The following is a 13,374-nucleotide window of genomic DNA, read 5'->3' as shown; positions in this document are numbered from 1 at the left end:
GTGGATCATGGAATCCAACGAGGGTTGAACTACTATCGGATCAATAGCATCCGTTAGATTTAGAAACAGCCACATATACACTTTTGATGACCAGCAAGGTTGAGCGCTCTCTATTAGTTAACAATTTAAGGTTAGAAAACCTATTTTTACTTTGGATGGTCCCTTTTTTTTTTTCTCTTTTTTGACATTACATGGCAGCTATGGAGGATGGGAAGAGGTCCAAATAGACCACAGGATTGATCTTAATATATACCATACCTCAACATATTAACCCCTTTTCACAAACAGTAGGCTTAGCTACCATTTTCACAGTTGCCAATACCTTTTATAATCGACTCATGTTGACATTTGTACGAGCAGTCCTTCAGTACTTTCAACAGAGCTTTGCAGGCTAATTTTTTTGCTGTATTCTTGTCCGCCGCAGAGCACGAGTAGTTGTGAGTGATCCCATTTGCTTCAACCTCTAACGTGATCGTTGCCTTCCCATTCTCGTAATTCCAATCTCGCTTGTTCCTGATGTAACCTTCCTTCTGGCATAATTCATGGAACTCCCTAACTGGATGGAGCTTTAACTTGTCAGGTGTAATCATAGGCTCAAGAAGCGGCCTTATGCTTTGGAACACAACGTCCTTGTTGTATCCCGAATCGATCAGTATCGCCCCAGCAAGAGATTCAATAATATCGCCTAGCACCTATAAAATATCAGAAACATGAAAGTTGATATTTTATAAGAAAAATAGAAAATTAGCAAATGCAATCTTTTACTCAAAAGCACACTGCAGTCTACAACATATGTGCCCGCTCAATAACAATTAACCTACATTACTGATCAAATTACTAGAGAATATCAATGAAAAAAAAGGGCGCGATTGGTAAGCGGAATTATTTCAATAGCCCATTAAGGAACATTGTTGTTGTCAAAATGGGTACAGTTATCACTCCCATCAGAACGTACTAACTATTACGAGGCTCACCTTTATGGAATGCTTTACAGTCAAAATCATGATCTATTCTTTCAATATAATAAAAGAATCTTTTCTCAAAACAAGGCATGAGACAGGCAACATTACCTTAGGGATTTTTGTCTCCGATTCCCATCCAAAAGTTGAGTCCATTGATAATTGTTCAAAGTTTTGAACAGCACTCACGATGTGCCTTTGAAGCTCTTGTGAAGCATATAGAATGTGCTTATACAGTCCAGCCTTGACTGCAGATTGTGCATAGCAGTCGTTGCTCGCTGATGCTGACCTTAAATCAGTTAATAGTCCAGGAGACAGCTCTGGATATTTAGCGTACAGATGCATGGTGATGAGATAATCCAACACAGCATCCCCAAGAAATTCTAGACGCTGATGAGAGGGGGGGGGGGGGGGTTGGGGAAGGAGGGGAAATCAAGATGAGAACCCACAGAATATATCAACAAAGACGAAATAATAAGTCATGCTATCTTCAAAAAAATAGAAACCATCAACCGTATGCAAATTACATTCTGATATAGTTTCAGTAGATGATTTCATTTGAAGGAACAATGTTTCACATATCTCCATAGTAATCTTCACCAAAAACAGATTTTATATTAGGGTAAATTACATATAACCTACCTGTGGTATTTCAGATTGCCACACAACGCCCTTAAGATTTCAAAAAAGCCTGTTGTTTCAAACCCTGTTGTTTTATCTAAAGTGCTAAATGCACGAAAAGAACTGTAGAGAACTTTGGCTAAAAACTGAAGAACATAATATTTGGAAGCACATCAAATTGGCATACATCAAAAAGCTGCTCTAATAGTGCAATATGTCTTGAACCACAAAGTTATACTATAAATGACAACCAAAAAAGACAGAGGACAAACCAACAAGTAATTTTTAACAGATGATTTAAATATCTTTACACTCAATTCAAGCAAATTAAACCTTGAATACAGAATCTTCAGCCAATTAAGTTGAGGCAATAGAAAAATAGATAAACAAAAAAAATTCTGAAAAAATCATAAATAGTAGGAAAATAAAATCGTATAGGTTTAACAGTAAAATAGTACATTCTTATATCACCTGATAACATCTTGGAATCTCAGGTAGCATGTAAGAACCATGAGTAAGTGCTTCAACAAGGAGAGAAGCATCACGGAATGAGTAGTTCAATAGAGACTCCAAGAATTTGACATTAACTAGCTGCTCTGGATTCACTTGCAGGGGCATCGTATAAGGAACATCGACAAAATCAACCTTAATACCAAGCCATTCCAAAAATAACAAGGCTGCTATCTCACCTACTGTGCTAAGAAATGCACCAATGAGGGCCTCAACAACATCAGCCACCCTCTTACTTTTAATCTTTCTTTTCTCCCTTGCATAAACAACCCTTTTGGGTGGAAGCAGCTTTTTCTCCAGCCTGTACACTCCAGACTTATCACCAGGTATGATCCATGTTTTAGGATCAAACGGTTCATTGCGTACAAAGCCCTGTGATTTGCAAGAAATATGAGAAAAAACCAATCTACAGTGCAAAGGGATGTCTGGATTACTAGCCAGCTATATATAATTCAAAATTTAGTCAACCTTGATGAGATGCAAAACATTTGTTAAAGCTACGTAGATGAAATTATTATGATGTGATAAGGATGCTCTGATGAGTTAAACTCTAATACAAGGTTAGCTAGGAAGAGTTACCGGGATATTATGATCACATCCTAGCTTGCATAATGAAGCATTGGAGATAATTTTATCTTTCTTGACACTAAGAATACCCTCGTGCTGATTTTGAAACGTTTTGAACAGTTGTTGACTTGCAGCGTACTTCAAAAAAGAGTCGCCAAGTGTCTCCAATGACTCCAAATGAAATTTTTCTTGACATTTTTTAGTTGTAATTGCCTCCAACACCTAGGATAGAAAGAATCATTTGCACAAAGACGATTAGGTTGTGAGATCCTCTTGAGAGATGAGAATTGATTTACATATCATGCCTCAAGGATATTTGACATAAAAAGCTACAGCTGCACAGATACAAATCAGTTACATGATTAACATAAACAAATTTATTGAAACATATATCCAACTTAAACCATTTATCAGGCTCAATTAGTTTGGCAGCTTCAACTACCCAAACTATTATATGGACACAAAATCCAAAGAGTGTACAAACGCTAAATTGTTCAAAGATCACAATTTCCAAAATGTAATTGTTGGCTTTCGACTCTTTACTAATTTACTTAAGCTTATGATGATAGTAGTACAAAGAAAATATCAGGCTGGTGTGATTAGCAAAGTTGTCTGGCTTTTTTGTTTTATTTAAAAAGCAAGTTGTCTCTGCATGGTTAAACTCAATTTCTGAAAACTTCAGTTTTTATCGGGCCAACTGGTATCTCAAGTCAGCAGCCTCACAGGCCACAGCATTTCCACTGGAAAGTTATACCGTCATCCTTTTAATTACTTCTGCCTCATTTAACCAAGCATAGGTGGAAGGGAAACCTAGAAGCGGAAGTGAAAGAAAGTTTCCATCAATTTGGCTGGAGTAACTAGTAAAAAGAATGAAAAGAGGATTAAGGGCCCCAACAAAAATCAATTTGTTTTGAAACAGATAGATGCAAAAGTAATGATGGGCGTAACTTATAATTATCTATAACTCAAAAGAGACCACTTATTTCTATTTTACTGCTATTTCATTTCTTGGATGTGGTAAGGGTGGCTCTTACAAATTCACCTAGCCCCTTGCCTCACTAACACCCTTTGTTTGTCCAAGCATGGATTGCTCCTATTCTTGGATTTACCTCTCTTCCCAGTTGGCATACATAAACAGTATAGAACCTAACATTGATAATATAATTGTCCAAGCATGGATTGCTCCTATTCTTGGATTTACCTCTCTTCCCAGTTGGCATACATAAACAGTATAGAACCTAACATTGATAATATAACTCACTGGATACACTAATAGCTACACATCCATAAACTCGTGTCCGCAAAAAATAACCAGATAACAAACCTTCATGGTTGGAATTGCATCATTTTGCATGCAGTGGTCCACGTGCATTCTTTTCAAATTGCCAGCTATTAAGAAAGACTCTATCCGATGCATGATGGATGGAGCAAATGAGAAGGAATAAAACGAAGCTATCGAGATGGGAGACATAATAACTGAACAAAGTTCTGGAGGTAACTCAACAGATGCTTTACTTGGTTCTACAAGAGGAGAAAAAGAGGAGGACCAGTCAGCACACAGAGAACCATAGAAAATTAACATTACGTGTCATTTAATATTTCAGAAACATTACGGCAACAGAAAAATACATAACATGAATCCTAACCCAAATCCCACAAATGATATTTAACAGAATGCAATCTGCACTCTTTGCAATGGATTGTAATCCTAAACTTTATCTTTATTTGTGATAATTTTCCATCATGTTCAGGAAAATATGTCAACTAGTATATCTCATATGATGCCCCTGTAATGAACTATGATTCCTCCAATCAGTTAAAACTAGTGATCACGAGCAAGCCAACTATCAACACCATAATAGAGACATAACAGGAAAGCAGAAAAAATTAAGAGCAGAAAGTAAAATCTAATATAATACATCTAGTTGCTAAGAAATCTAAAGCTTTTGAGTGAAAATCTAGATAGCAGAAAAACCAAAATTCAAAGGGAAGGTTTTAGACACAAGAATTTGATGACCCTTTTCTGCTGACTCATACTGTGCTGAGGTAAAGTTTTAGACACAAGCATTAAAGTTGGAATGCAACTGATCAACCAACCTTTAGCTTTCTGATTTCTACATCTATGAAGGTAATTTCGCACTGTAAATAAAGGATTTCCTCTGAGTAATGATTCTCTCTCAAACTGCAATTTGATGCCATACCTGTAATGAATAGTGTTAGATTCTCAATTAAACCACCACATAGAGGTGGAATGGTGGGACTCCCAAAAAAATAAGCATATAAAAAGTGAGTTCACAAACCGATTTCGATAATAAGCTTTGTAAGTAATAGATTCTCCATTTCTCAGCTCTAGCAGGGAGTTACTGTCCAAATCATGCAAAATGCCAGTAACGCAATACAAGTGACCATTGTGAGGAGTGAGAACTAAAGAATTCCCCAACATACAGCAGCAAACAAATGCATTCTTCGTCCAGAAATATTGACGGTGACTTCTGGTACAACAAGAAGCCATATGCTTATTTGGAATATCTTCTTGTGGAAATAGCACCGAACTAACATACTTCCAATCAATTAATGCATTTCCACATGAGCCTGTAGATGGAAGCAGAAGATAATCAAAGAGAGGGCATTCACTGTTCAGATGTAATCCACCCAATGCTTCATGTAGCTTATTCAGGTTGTGATCAAGAAGAGCCCTAAAAATTGTAACTTGAAATTTCCGACAAAGAAGAACCTGCACCAAATTTGCAATTACAAATGACGGGAGTCACTCCACTGCCACTGTTAAATGTGACAAAACATGACCATTTTGGCAATGTTACTGATTTACCTCTTCAGAAGCAAGAGTTATAGATCCAGCATAACTGATTTCTATTTTTAAGCTGCCCCTGTCAGCATCTAAATCAAAATTTAAAGTCTCCCCATGACATTCAAGGGTTTTCCTCACAGCAAGTACAATATCATGAGGCAGGTCGTCATAATTAAACTCTGGCTGTAGCTTAATTAAATAGCAATAATATGACGTTTCAGAGTCATTCCCCAGGCAATCAACCAATTCTGGTGGGACATACTGTACTTGCTCTTCAACATATGGCTGACGACCTGTTGAGAGGTAAGTATAGTCCAAAAGAGATTGTATACATCTCAGCAAGCATCAATAGATAATGTGCAAGAAAAAGACTGTCAATGGTTCTTTGATATTACAATTAAGAAAATTTCCAAAATAAAGTAAGAAAGAAAGATGCCAAACATACACAATTCTTGAGCCTGTGCTTCTTCCTCAACAATATCTGGCACAAGATAATCTGTCAAGGCTCCAATCTGGTGAAGCTGCTTGCATGCTTCTAGGCATGCCAATTGTTTCAATGTTTGGGTGTTGCCCTGAACACTGATAGTTTGTATTGGACTGCTCCTAGGAAGATGAAGAGTGCAAGTTCCTGACTGCTTGTCTACAACAACCCTTGGATAGGATTTGAAGTACCTAAAATGGAATAACAAGTGTATATAACAGTTATAATCATGTCCATATCAGGATATTCTGGCAAGTTGATGATCTAAGAAGCCAAAAATTAGAATTTGTCCCATATAGAGTAAAAGAGATCTAAAACAAACCCATCACAGGGAAGCCTTGAGCAGTAGAAGTAAAGCACTTGCACACTGGAACTAAGGTTTACAAATGCTCCTGTTGTTTGAACTTTATAACAAGCCTCCTTATGCACTTCTCCATTAAGCGGTGCACAGGGAACAAAGGCGTGGCGCAGTGACTCCTGCCTCATTGTGTCCCCACTAGCAAGATAGTTTTGTACTCGAGAAAGAGTAGATTTATCCCCACTATAAGTTTAGATGATAAAATACAAAAATTAGGACAGACACGAAATGGGGAAAGTATGTAAAACAATGTCATCAGTTCCCAAGTTTGTTCGTAAAAAATGAAACAATGAATGTTAATGCATAGACCACATTAAGCAACATTATTATGTCCTTTGCAACTAACCATCTATCTTGGAACTGCCACCATAGGCCAAAACCATTGGATGACAAAGAAAGCCACAAGATGCACTAAAGGAGAATGCATTTATGTCTTTTAATTGTGAGAGGATAGGCAGAGGGAAAATAAACACCTAAATATGCATTTCATTTTTGGTGAAGCAATTCAAAAAGGGATGAAGAATCAACCTTTTAACCATTATTAAGAAGTCTGAATTTTGCATGCGAGCACGGCCACGGGACTGAATAAAGCTACACACAGTTGCTGACGGATCAAATCTAATTACAAGGTTGCAACTTTGAACATCCAAGCCTTCTTCTAAAATTGAGGTTGCAACAATGATGTTTAACTGCAAATACATGATTTATCCAAAGAAAAAACCATATATCTATCATGCTCATAGACGAGTTATTGAATTGTCCAGTAAATCAGTAAATTTATAACCAGGAAAAGATGTGTTAAAGAAACATATACAAACCCACCAAGCCCTTCCGAAATTCTTCAACAATTCGATGTTGTTTATTCCTACTCTGCGACGGCAGATTGGAACTAAGCCCCACCATATACGCTGTCCTCCATCCACTTTTGCTTGGGAGTAACTCATTAAGAAGAGCTTGAAGAACGATGGCAGTGATAATCCTTTCAGCAAAAATTATACATCTCAAATCCTTCTGGTCCCTGTAGAGATACATACATGACAAGCCTCATCAAAATGAACCTTGAAGCAAACTTCTAAGGTTTCTGACCAACATTTTAGTTCTTGGACATTCAGAAAAAAGGTAAAGCACATATTAGATTGAGCATAATTTTGACAAACATGTTTCAGATTGAAAATAAGGCAGAAAAATTAGTAATTTCAGACATATAATAAACACCAAAGGGAACCGAGCATTAGATATCTAGGCTCCAGAATTCCAACTTCAACAGCAGAAATACATAAAAATTCCAATTTCCATCAAACTAAATGTGAAAGCCATTTGGAGCAAACATCAGACTGGTTAACATACTAGTCTAAGAATAAGGAATGAGCCAATCCATGCCTAGTTACAGCATCCTAGACAAATGGCACAAATGTCAAAGTTATTGTTCTCAACCATTAATGTTTGGAAAACCGTGTTCCACAAGAACTTGGATCATTTGCTTCTTATGAAAAATGGATTAGTTCTTGAATTTTTTTTTCTTGCTTGACATCCCAAGTCTACAAAGAATAGCATTTAGAATCCAAGCAATGATAAAGTTTCACCAAACAACCCCAAAATGTATAGTTTATGAACACCTCCGCTTATAACTGAGCTAATGCAGGCTATATCTTAATATGATTATATGTTGCTAAGCACATTATACTGTTCATACCGACATTCAATATTCCTCTCTTTTCAATAAATTCCAGAAGAAAACTAGAGAAATTGCAAAAGGGAGTCTAATACCCTTTAGGCTTATCTATGTTAGGCTACCTGTACTCAAGAAGGGAGTCAACGAGACATTTAACCTTTGAAGTTAGATACCCAGCACTGATGGCAGCTTTGGTATCAGAACTAATGCACCACTCTGGACCTAAGTTAACAGTGACAAACCAAACACTTCAGCAAGCAGATCTTAGGACACCAAAAAAACAGCACAAAATACAAGTAGAAGCAAAAAGTTAAAAAGAGAGAGAGAGAGAGAGAGAGAGGAGGACCAGATGGTATCCACTCAGAGAATATTGTAACAGCATCCGAACAGAAATTATTGATAATTGTTTCACCGCGATCATCCAATCTCCCCCATAGACAGACCTCAGTTTTAACACAAGCAAAGGACTCTGCAGCCTGATCAAAACAAGATTCAATAATCTAATGCAACCCGTTGAGAGATGCTCAGAATTATGCATCTAAATATTAGAAAGAAAGAAATACCTTCAGAGCCAACCAAACACCTAGTTCACTCAAACAAAACAACAAAGTTGAGAACAACTTGTCTAATCTTTTTCTCGTAGATTCAGCAATGGATTCTGGGAGACTTGATGCGTCAATAGAGTGCTCATACTGATAGGGAGTATATGAAAACTGTCAGAAACTCAATTAATTCCAAAAAGCGGAAAAATGGAAAAGGCTTCTAGCTCATAAAATTGACAAGAACTACTTTCACCTTCCAAAAAATAAAACAACCATATAATGAAAGACACAATGAATAGCCAGCTGTAGGAAATAATTTTCATCGTAAAAAAGTATAGTAAATTCTTTAGATCAAGCTACATGTTTGTATTGACAACGATATATCTCCAAAGCATCAATAGAGTACTCAACCAAGGTTTCGAGTACATTCTATTCTAAAGGCAGTCAGATAAACATTTTGGACTTCAATTGTCAGCTGATACTTTAGTCGTGTGTTCATGGATTCAATATCATTGGTTAGTTATGGCAATGTCTAAATGCTCACTCATATTAGCAACATTTGGCATCAAGATATCTTCGGCCCGTATTTTGCTTACAAATCAATTCACATATCCAAGTTATTTTTCACTAAATGGCATGTTTGTAGCTATATTTGCTTGTAAATCCATATAGAACATCTCGTGGGGCTGCATTGCTAAACTTTTACTGGTGAATCTTGAAAATCCCACCACCAAGCATTCTACCAGAAGCATAAAAGAACATGTGACCTAATAAGCATGAAACTTAAGTATGCAAAACTGGAACAAACCTTCTCTCTCAAAATCTTCAGTCCATTGGCCACACGTTCAAAGACAATATAGGGAATATCCATGTGTTTGTAAAACTTTAGTTTTGGAGTTGAGAAAGGGATATACTCCGCCAAAACAGATTCGCTGATGCATGTATAGACCTTCATCCACAAGAAAAAGTGGCAAACATCATAAATTTCATGATGCAACTATACTTCACAAAAACAATAGAGCATAAGCTGCTAGATCTTCCAATTTGTTCTCGTGCTACCATGTATAATAGACAGGAATCATTTCCTTGAAATATATGTAGGAAGAAAGGACATGTATGTAAAGAAGTAACCTTTGAATTCATAAGGTTCTCAAGTTCATGAATATGTTGCCAGCATAGTGAAGATGAGCTAGAACCTGCATCAAACAGGACCACAAACAAATAACTCAGCTACAACCAGTTGCCATTTTTCAATAACCAGAAAAATCCAATAGTATATGAAACGATATAACAAACCTTTCGCTTTGATAGGAGATGCAGTCATCCCAAATATTCTAGGAAGGTCTGAAAAGTTTGAGTTCATGTAAAGATGGTAGAATTCCTGTCAAAAGATTAAAATTCTCTTGATTCATGTCTTCAAAGTACAAACATTTCAATCAAGATATCCACTTTTAAGAACATATATCAACAGTCACATCATTAGTTTGAAGCAATGAACCAACATTTCAATCAATGACAGTATTATACAGTTTAGGTCAAGCTTATGCATTTTTAATTAAATAACAATGAGCTGCCAAAACTGCAATGCAAGACCAGATCAAATTCATTTTTCCTTAAAAATAAATGGTCACCACTGAAAAGTTCAATAACCTCAAAGTTCAACCTCTAATTACAAGGATCTTGGTCATGTATTAGCCTGAAACCTCTTTGGAACAGAACTGAGTGGTCACAGGTAAGATTTAAAAGTCAATGACAAAATACTTTAGTGAGAAACTAATACCAGAAAGCTTGCATATAACTTGCGCATTCTTCTAGTCATTTAAATGTATAAGAAAACACCATTTGCATGGTCCAAGGAGTAAAGTGAAAGGGATAAAAATAAGAGACATAATAGAGCGAAACAAGATAATCTATCTTTGCTGCTTTCATAAGATGTAATTCATGTATAACATTCGGAGTAATTGATTGCCTGCTTAAATTTTCTCTCTAATGAGAAAGGAAGATCGGACAACATAGCTGGAAATGAAGATCTAAGCAGCAGAGCAAATAAGCTTTTGCATTCACATCGGCTTGAGTAAATGTCCCAAAAATTATTGATAGCTCAACAAAATGAGTTGAGCTAACTTCAAGCCAAAGAGGTGTTAGATTAAGACATCTAGCATTGGTAACAGAAAGACCTAGATTGAACACTGATGATAAATTATCTTGGTAACCAAAGAGAGGTAGAAGGAGTAGATGTTGGAGAGTGGTCTGCTAGCACATGGCTTCTACCTCAGGGAAGAAATGTTAGTGTTATGCTAATTTAGAAGATAAAGAAAGGCAAGTATTGTATGCAGTCGATAAAAGAAGCTGGTATATGCAGCTTGCGACATATAACCCCTTATGGCATTTTGCATTCTACAAAAGCTCTTGAAGGTGTAAATTATCGAGCTATGATCAATTTCAATCACGTTCCAGTATTTACCTAATGAAAATATTACTTAAAAAGCACGTCATGTCATGCTGAGAATATCATAAATAAGTTTATTTACCGTCATAATGCAAGCATATGGGTGTTTGCCCCTTGCATTGTGGCATTCATCAAAAATGAGAACCTTAATCAAGTTGAGTTTCAGAAAACCATGCCTCAAAGCAGAAAGTAAAATTGCTGGAGTCATCACAAGCACCTGAAACAAGTAGACAAACTGGTTAGGCGTGTTGAGGATTGAAATGCGAATACAAACCGTGTAAGTTAACTAACTGACTCTAAAATTTTATCCTTATCACAACCGTAAGCCTTAAGTTTATCATAGTAGACTTCAATGACATTTAACCACATTAGGTTTCCTCCTTTGCACATACATCTAGATGTTAATCAAATAATTACAATCATTCGTTCTTTGATGCACTTCTCAAAACATTTTGGATATAGCCCAATGGAAGCATCAAAGACAGAATTAATACCGGAATAAGCAGTTCAAAAAGGTCAACAATAAATATAAGATTTATCATTTTGAGATTTCAAGTTTTGAATATCAGCAGTTGTTCAGCACCATTTGAAACCGTTACAACGACATAAAGAAAAATTGAGCACACCTCAAACTCGTCAACCTGCTGCTTCCATGTAGCAGCATCCCAGTAATCAACGCCCATATCTCCCCAGTACTTGCCAACTTTCAAGTCTGTGTGCATCATGACAGCTTTACTTTGCTAATGACAAAAGTTATTAACAACAATCAGATAAATATAACAGAGTTCAAGGATTGTGTTGATAGTATGTCGACTAACTACAAAATTTGCATGAGTTAGTGCACAAAATATTCAACAAGAAAAGAGAGAAAATAAAGAACACTCAAACTTGGAGGGAACAATACAATAAGCATGAAATGGTCATTGTAGATTTAACCTGCTCCACCAATACAACAGTTGGGACCAAGAAAACAGCAAAGAAAGGTTTAGGCTTTCGTATAAGGTAGGCATAGCTACGCAGAAGCATGATTGCAATAAGCGTCTTTCCAGAGCCAGTCTCTAAAAACACAATGGTATTCTGCTTGATTGCTTTCTCCAATGCTTCCAGTTGATAGCTGTCCAGAACAAACAAAAGAAGATTGAAAAAGATTGTATCTTTTTTTATCATTTTAAGAAAACAGAACATAGCAGAGTAAGAATACACGTAATTTCTGGAATTGATGAGGAAGCCTACCTTCTAGCAAAAGGGAGAGGATCAGCACCACAATGTTGATTTCTTCCATCAATTTCCATATCAATTGGCTCCATAGGCTTCCTTTCCCTTTCTATTTCAAGAAATCAAGAATACAGTTTAATCTCAAACCCCGTAAAAATGAAGTAAAAAGAAATCAACTGCAGCAACAGAGAAATAAAGTAAGCATTTTCACGAACAACAAGGGACCATTACCAAACCTTGATTCACTTTTTGCATGTAAGCATTCATATTTGAACAGTACAAAATAAAACAAACGCTCTGAGGCCTTAAAGAGTGAAATGCAGACAAACTTACTAGAATAGAGCTTAGGTTGAATCACCCAATAAAAAAAATAAAAATAAAAATTTGGTCGTCTGCAATTTCTGAAGTCTAATAGTACAACCGATGATCACTTCTTGAGACAGAAACAGAAAGATGCTCTATCTTTAAACTAGTACAAGAACAACAGAAGCATCAGCGCTCAAAAGGGACTACTTACATTTGATAGGAGAACCAAAAAGACGCACAATAATGTAGGCTGATCTTAGCAGGATAGAGGCAGGCAATGGGAGTCAGGATGTGGAGAAATGCGGGGCAAAATGATCGCAAATAAATGCTACCGTTTAGCTTTCCGAGCAAGGAAGCAACAGTGAAGTGATGCTGTACTAACTACTAAGTAAGAAACAAAAAGTGACGGTGGTGTAGTGCAGTGTTGGACTGTAGTCAGCGTAGTGGAGTAAATGAAAGTGATTGATCAGGAAAGTGGAATCCCACTTCACATATTCACGTATTCACGTAGCATAGGAGCAGGAGCGCGCTCCCCAACTTTCTTTTGCTTCGGTCTTAAGCGAGACAAAGGGAAATTTGAAGGACACTTGGCGGAATTTTGAAGGACGATTGCTGTTTCCGAGCTGCTGCTGCTGCAGTCAATAAAAACAAACAAACGAGTACTGACTACTGAGTAGGAATAGCAACAGTCCCCCGCCCCACTTCTCACGGGGGGAAAAAGTTTATAATTAATAAAAATATATAATTAGTAAAAAATTTAATTAGTAATTTAGTATAAATATATAATTAGTAAAAATTATAATTAGTAATTTAATATTAATATATTAATATAACTAATTAATAATTTTTATTAATATCAATATATAATTGGAATAGAGTATTATT

At 36.4% G+C, this 13,374-nt stretch overlaps 1 protein-coding gene across 6 annotated transcripts; it reads right to left on the bottom strand.

The window, feature by feature from the left end:
• Positions 1-24: 24 nt before the first annotated feature.
• On the bottom strand, positions 25-13,039 carry LOC113708917 (endoribonuclease Dicer homolog 2). Of its 6 annotated transcripts, XM_072064404.1 has the most exons (24): positions 12,701-12,797; positions 12,202-12,288; positions 11,905-12,082; positions 11,595-11,708; positions 11,051-11,185; positions 9,816-9,900; positions 9,651-9,715; positions 9,328-9,468; positions 8,541-8,669; positions 8,324-8,453; positions 8,100-8,199; positions 7,128-7,323; positions 6,834-6,994; positions 6,270-6,488; positions 5,912-6,138; positions 5,488-5,759; positions 4,958-5,391; positions 4,755-4,858; positions 3,982-4,178; positions 2,670-2,879; positions 2,270-2,462; positions 2,052-2,176; positions 1,071-1,349; positions 82-692 (listed from the first exon to the last, which is right to left on the bottom strand). In XM_072064404.1, coding segments are annotated over exons 1-24 (4,182 nt in total). In that variant the 5' UTR covers positions 12,703-12,797; the 3' UTR covers positions 82-293. The 6 variants fall into 6 exon arrangements, with proteins under 6 accessions (XP_027087441.2, XP_071920505.1, XP_071920504.1 ...); XM_027231640.2 differs by having other exon boundaries at positions 25-692; positions 2,052-2,462; positions 12,202-12,292; positions 12,701-12,837; XM_072064403.1 differs by having other exon boundaries at positions 2,052-2,462; positions 8,100-8,193; positions 12,202-12,292; positions 12,701-13,039.
• Between the last annotated feature and the right edge of the window lie 335 nt (positions 13,040-13,374).

The sequence above is a fragment of the Coffea arabica genome, chromosome 9c, assembly GCF_036785885.1.
Source record: "Coffea arabica cultivar ET-39 chromosome 9c, Coffea Arabica ET-39 HiFi, whole genome shotgun sequence".
Classification (NCBI taxonomy): domain Eukaryota; kingdom Viridiplantae; phylum Streptophyta; class Magnoliopsida; order Gentianales; family Rubiaceae; genus Coffea; species Coffea arabica.
The sequence above is the reverse complement of the archived record's forward strand: the minus strand, read 5'-3'. Positions and strand labels throughout refer to the sequence as shown.

Coding starts and splice junctions, on each gene's coding strand:
- LOC113708917 (XM_027231638.2), bottom strand. Junction 11,709..11,904: donor CTGTTGTATTGGTGGAGCAG/GTTAAATCTACA, acceptor TTTTGTCATTAG/CAAAGTAAAGCTGTCATGAT. Junction 6,995..7,127: donor AAGAATTTCGGAAGGGCTTG/GTGGGTTTGTAT, acceptor ATGTATTTGCAG/TTAAACATCATTGTTGCAAC.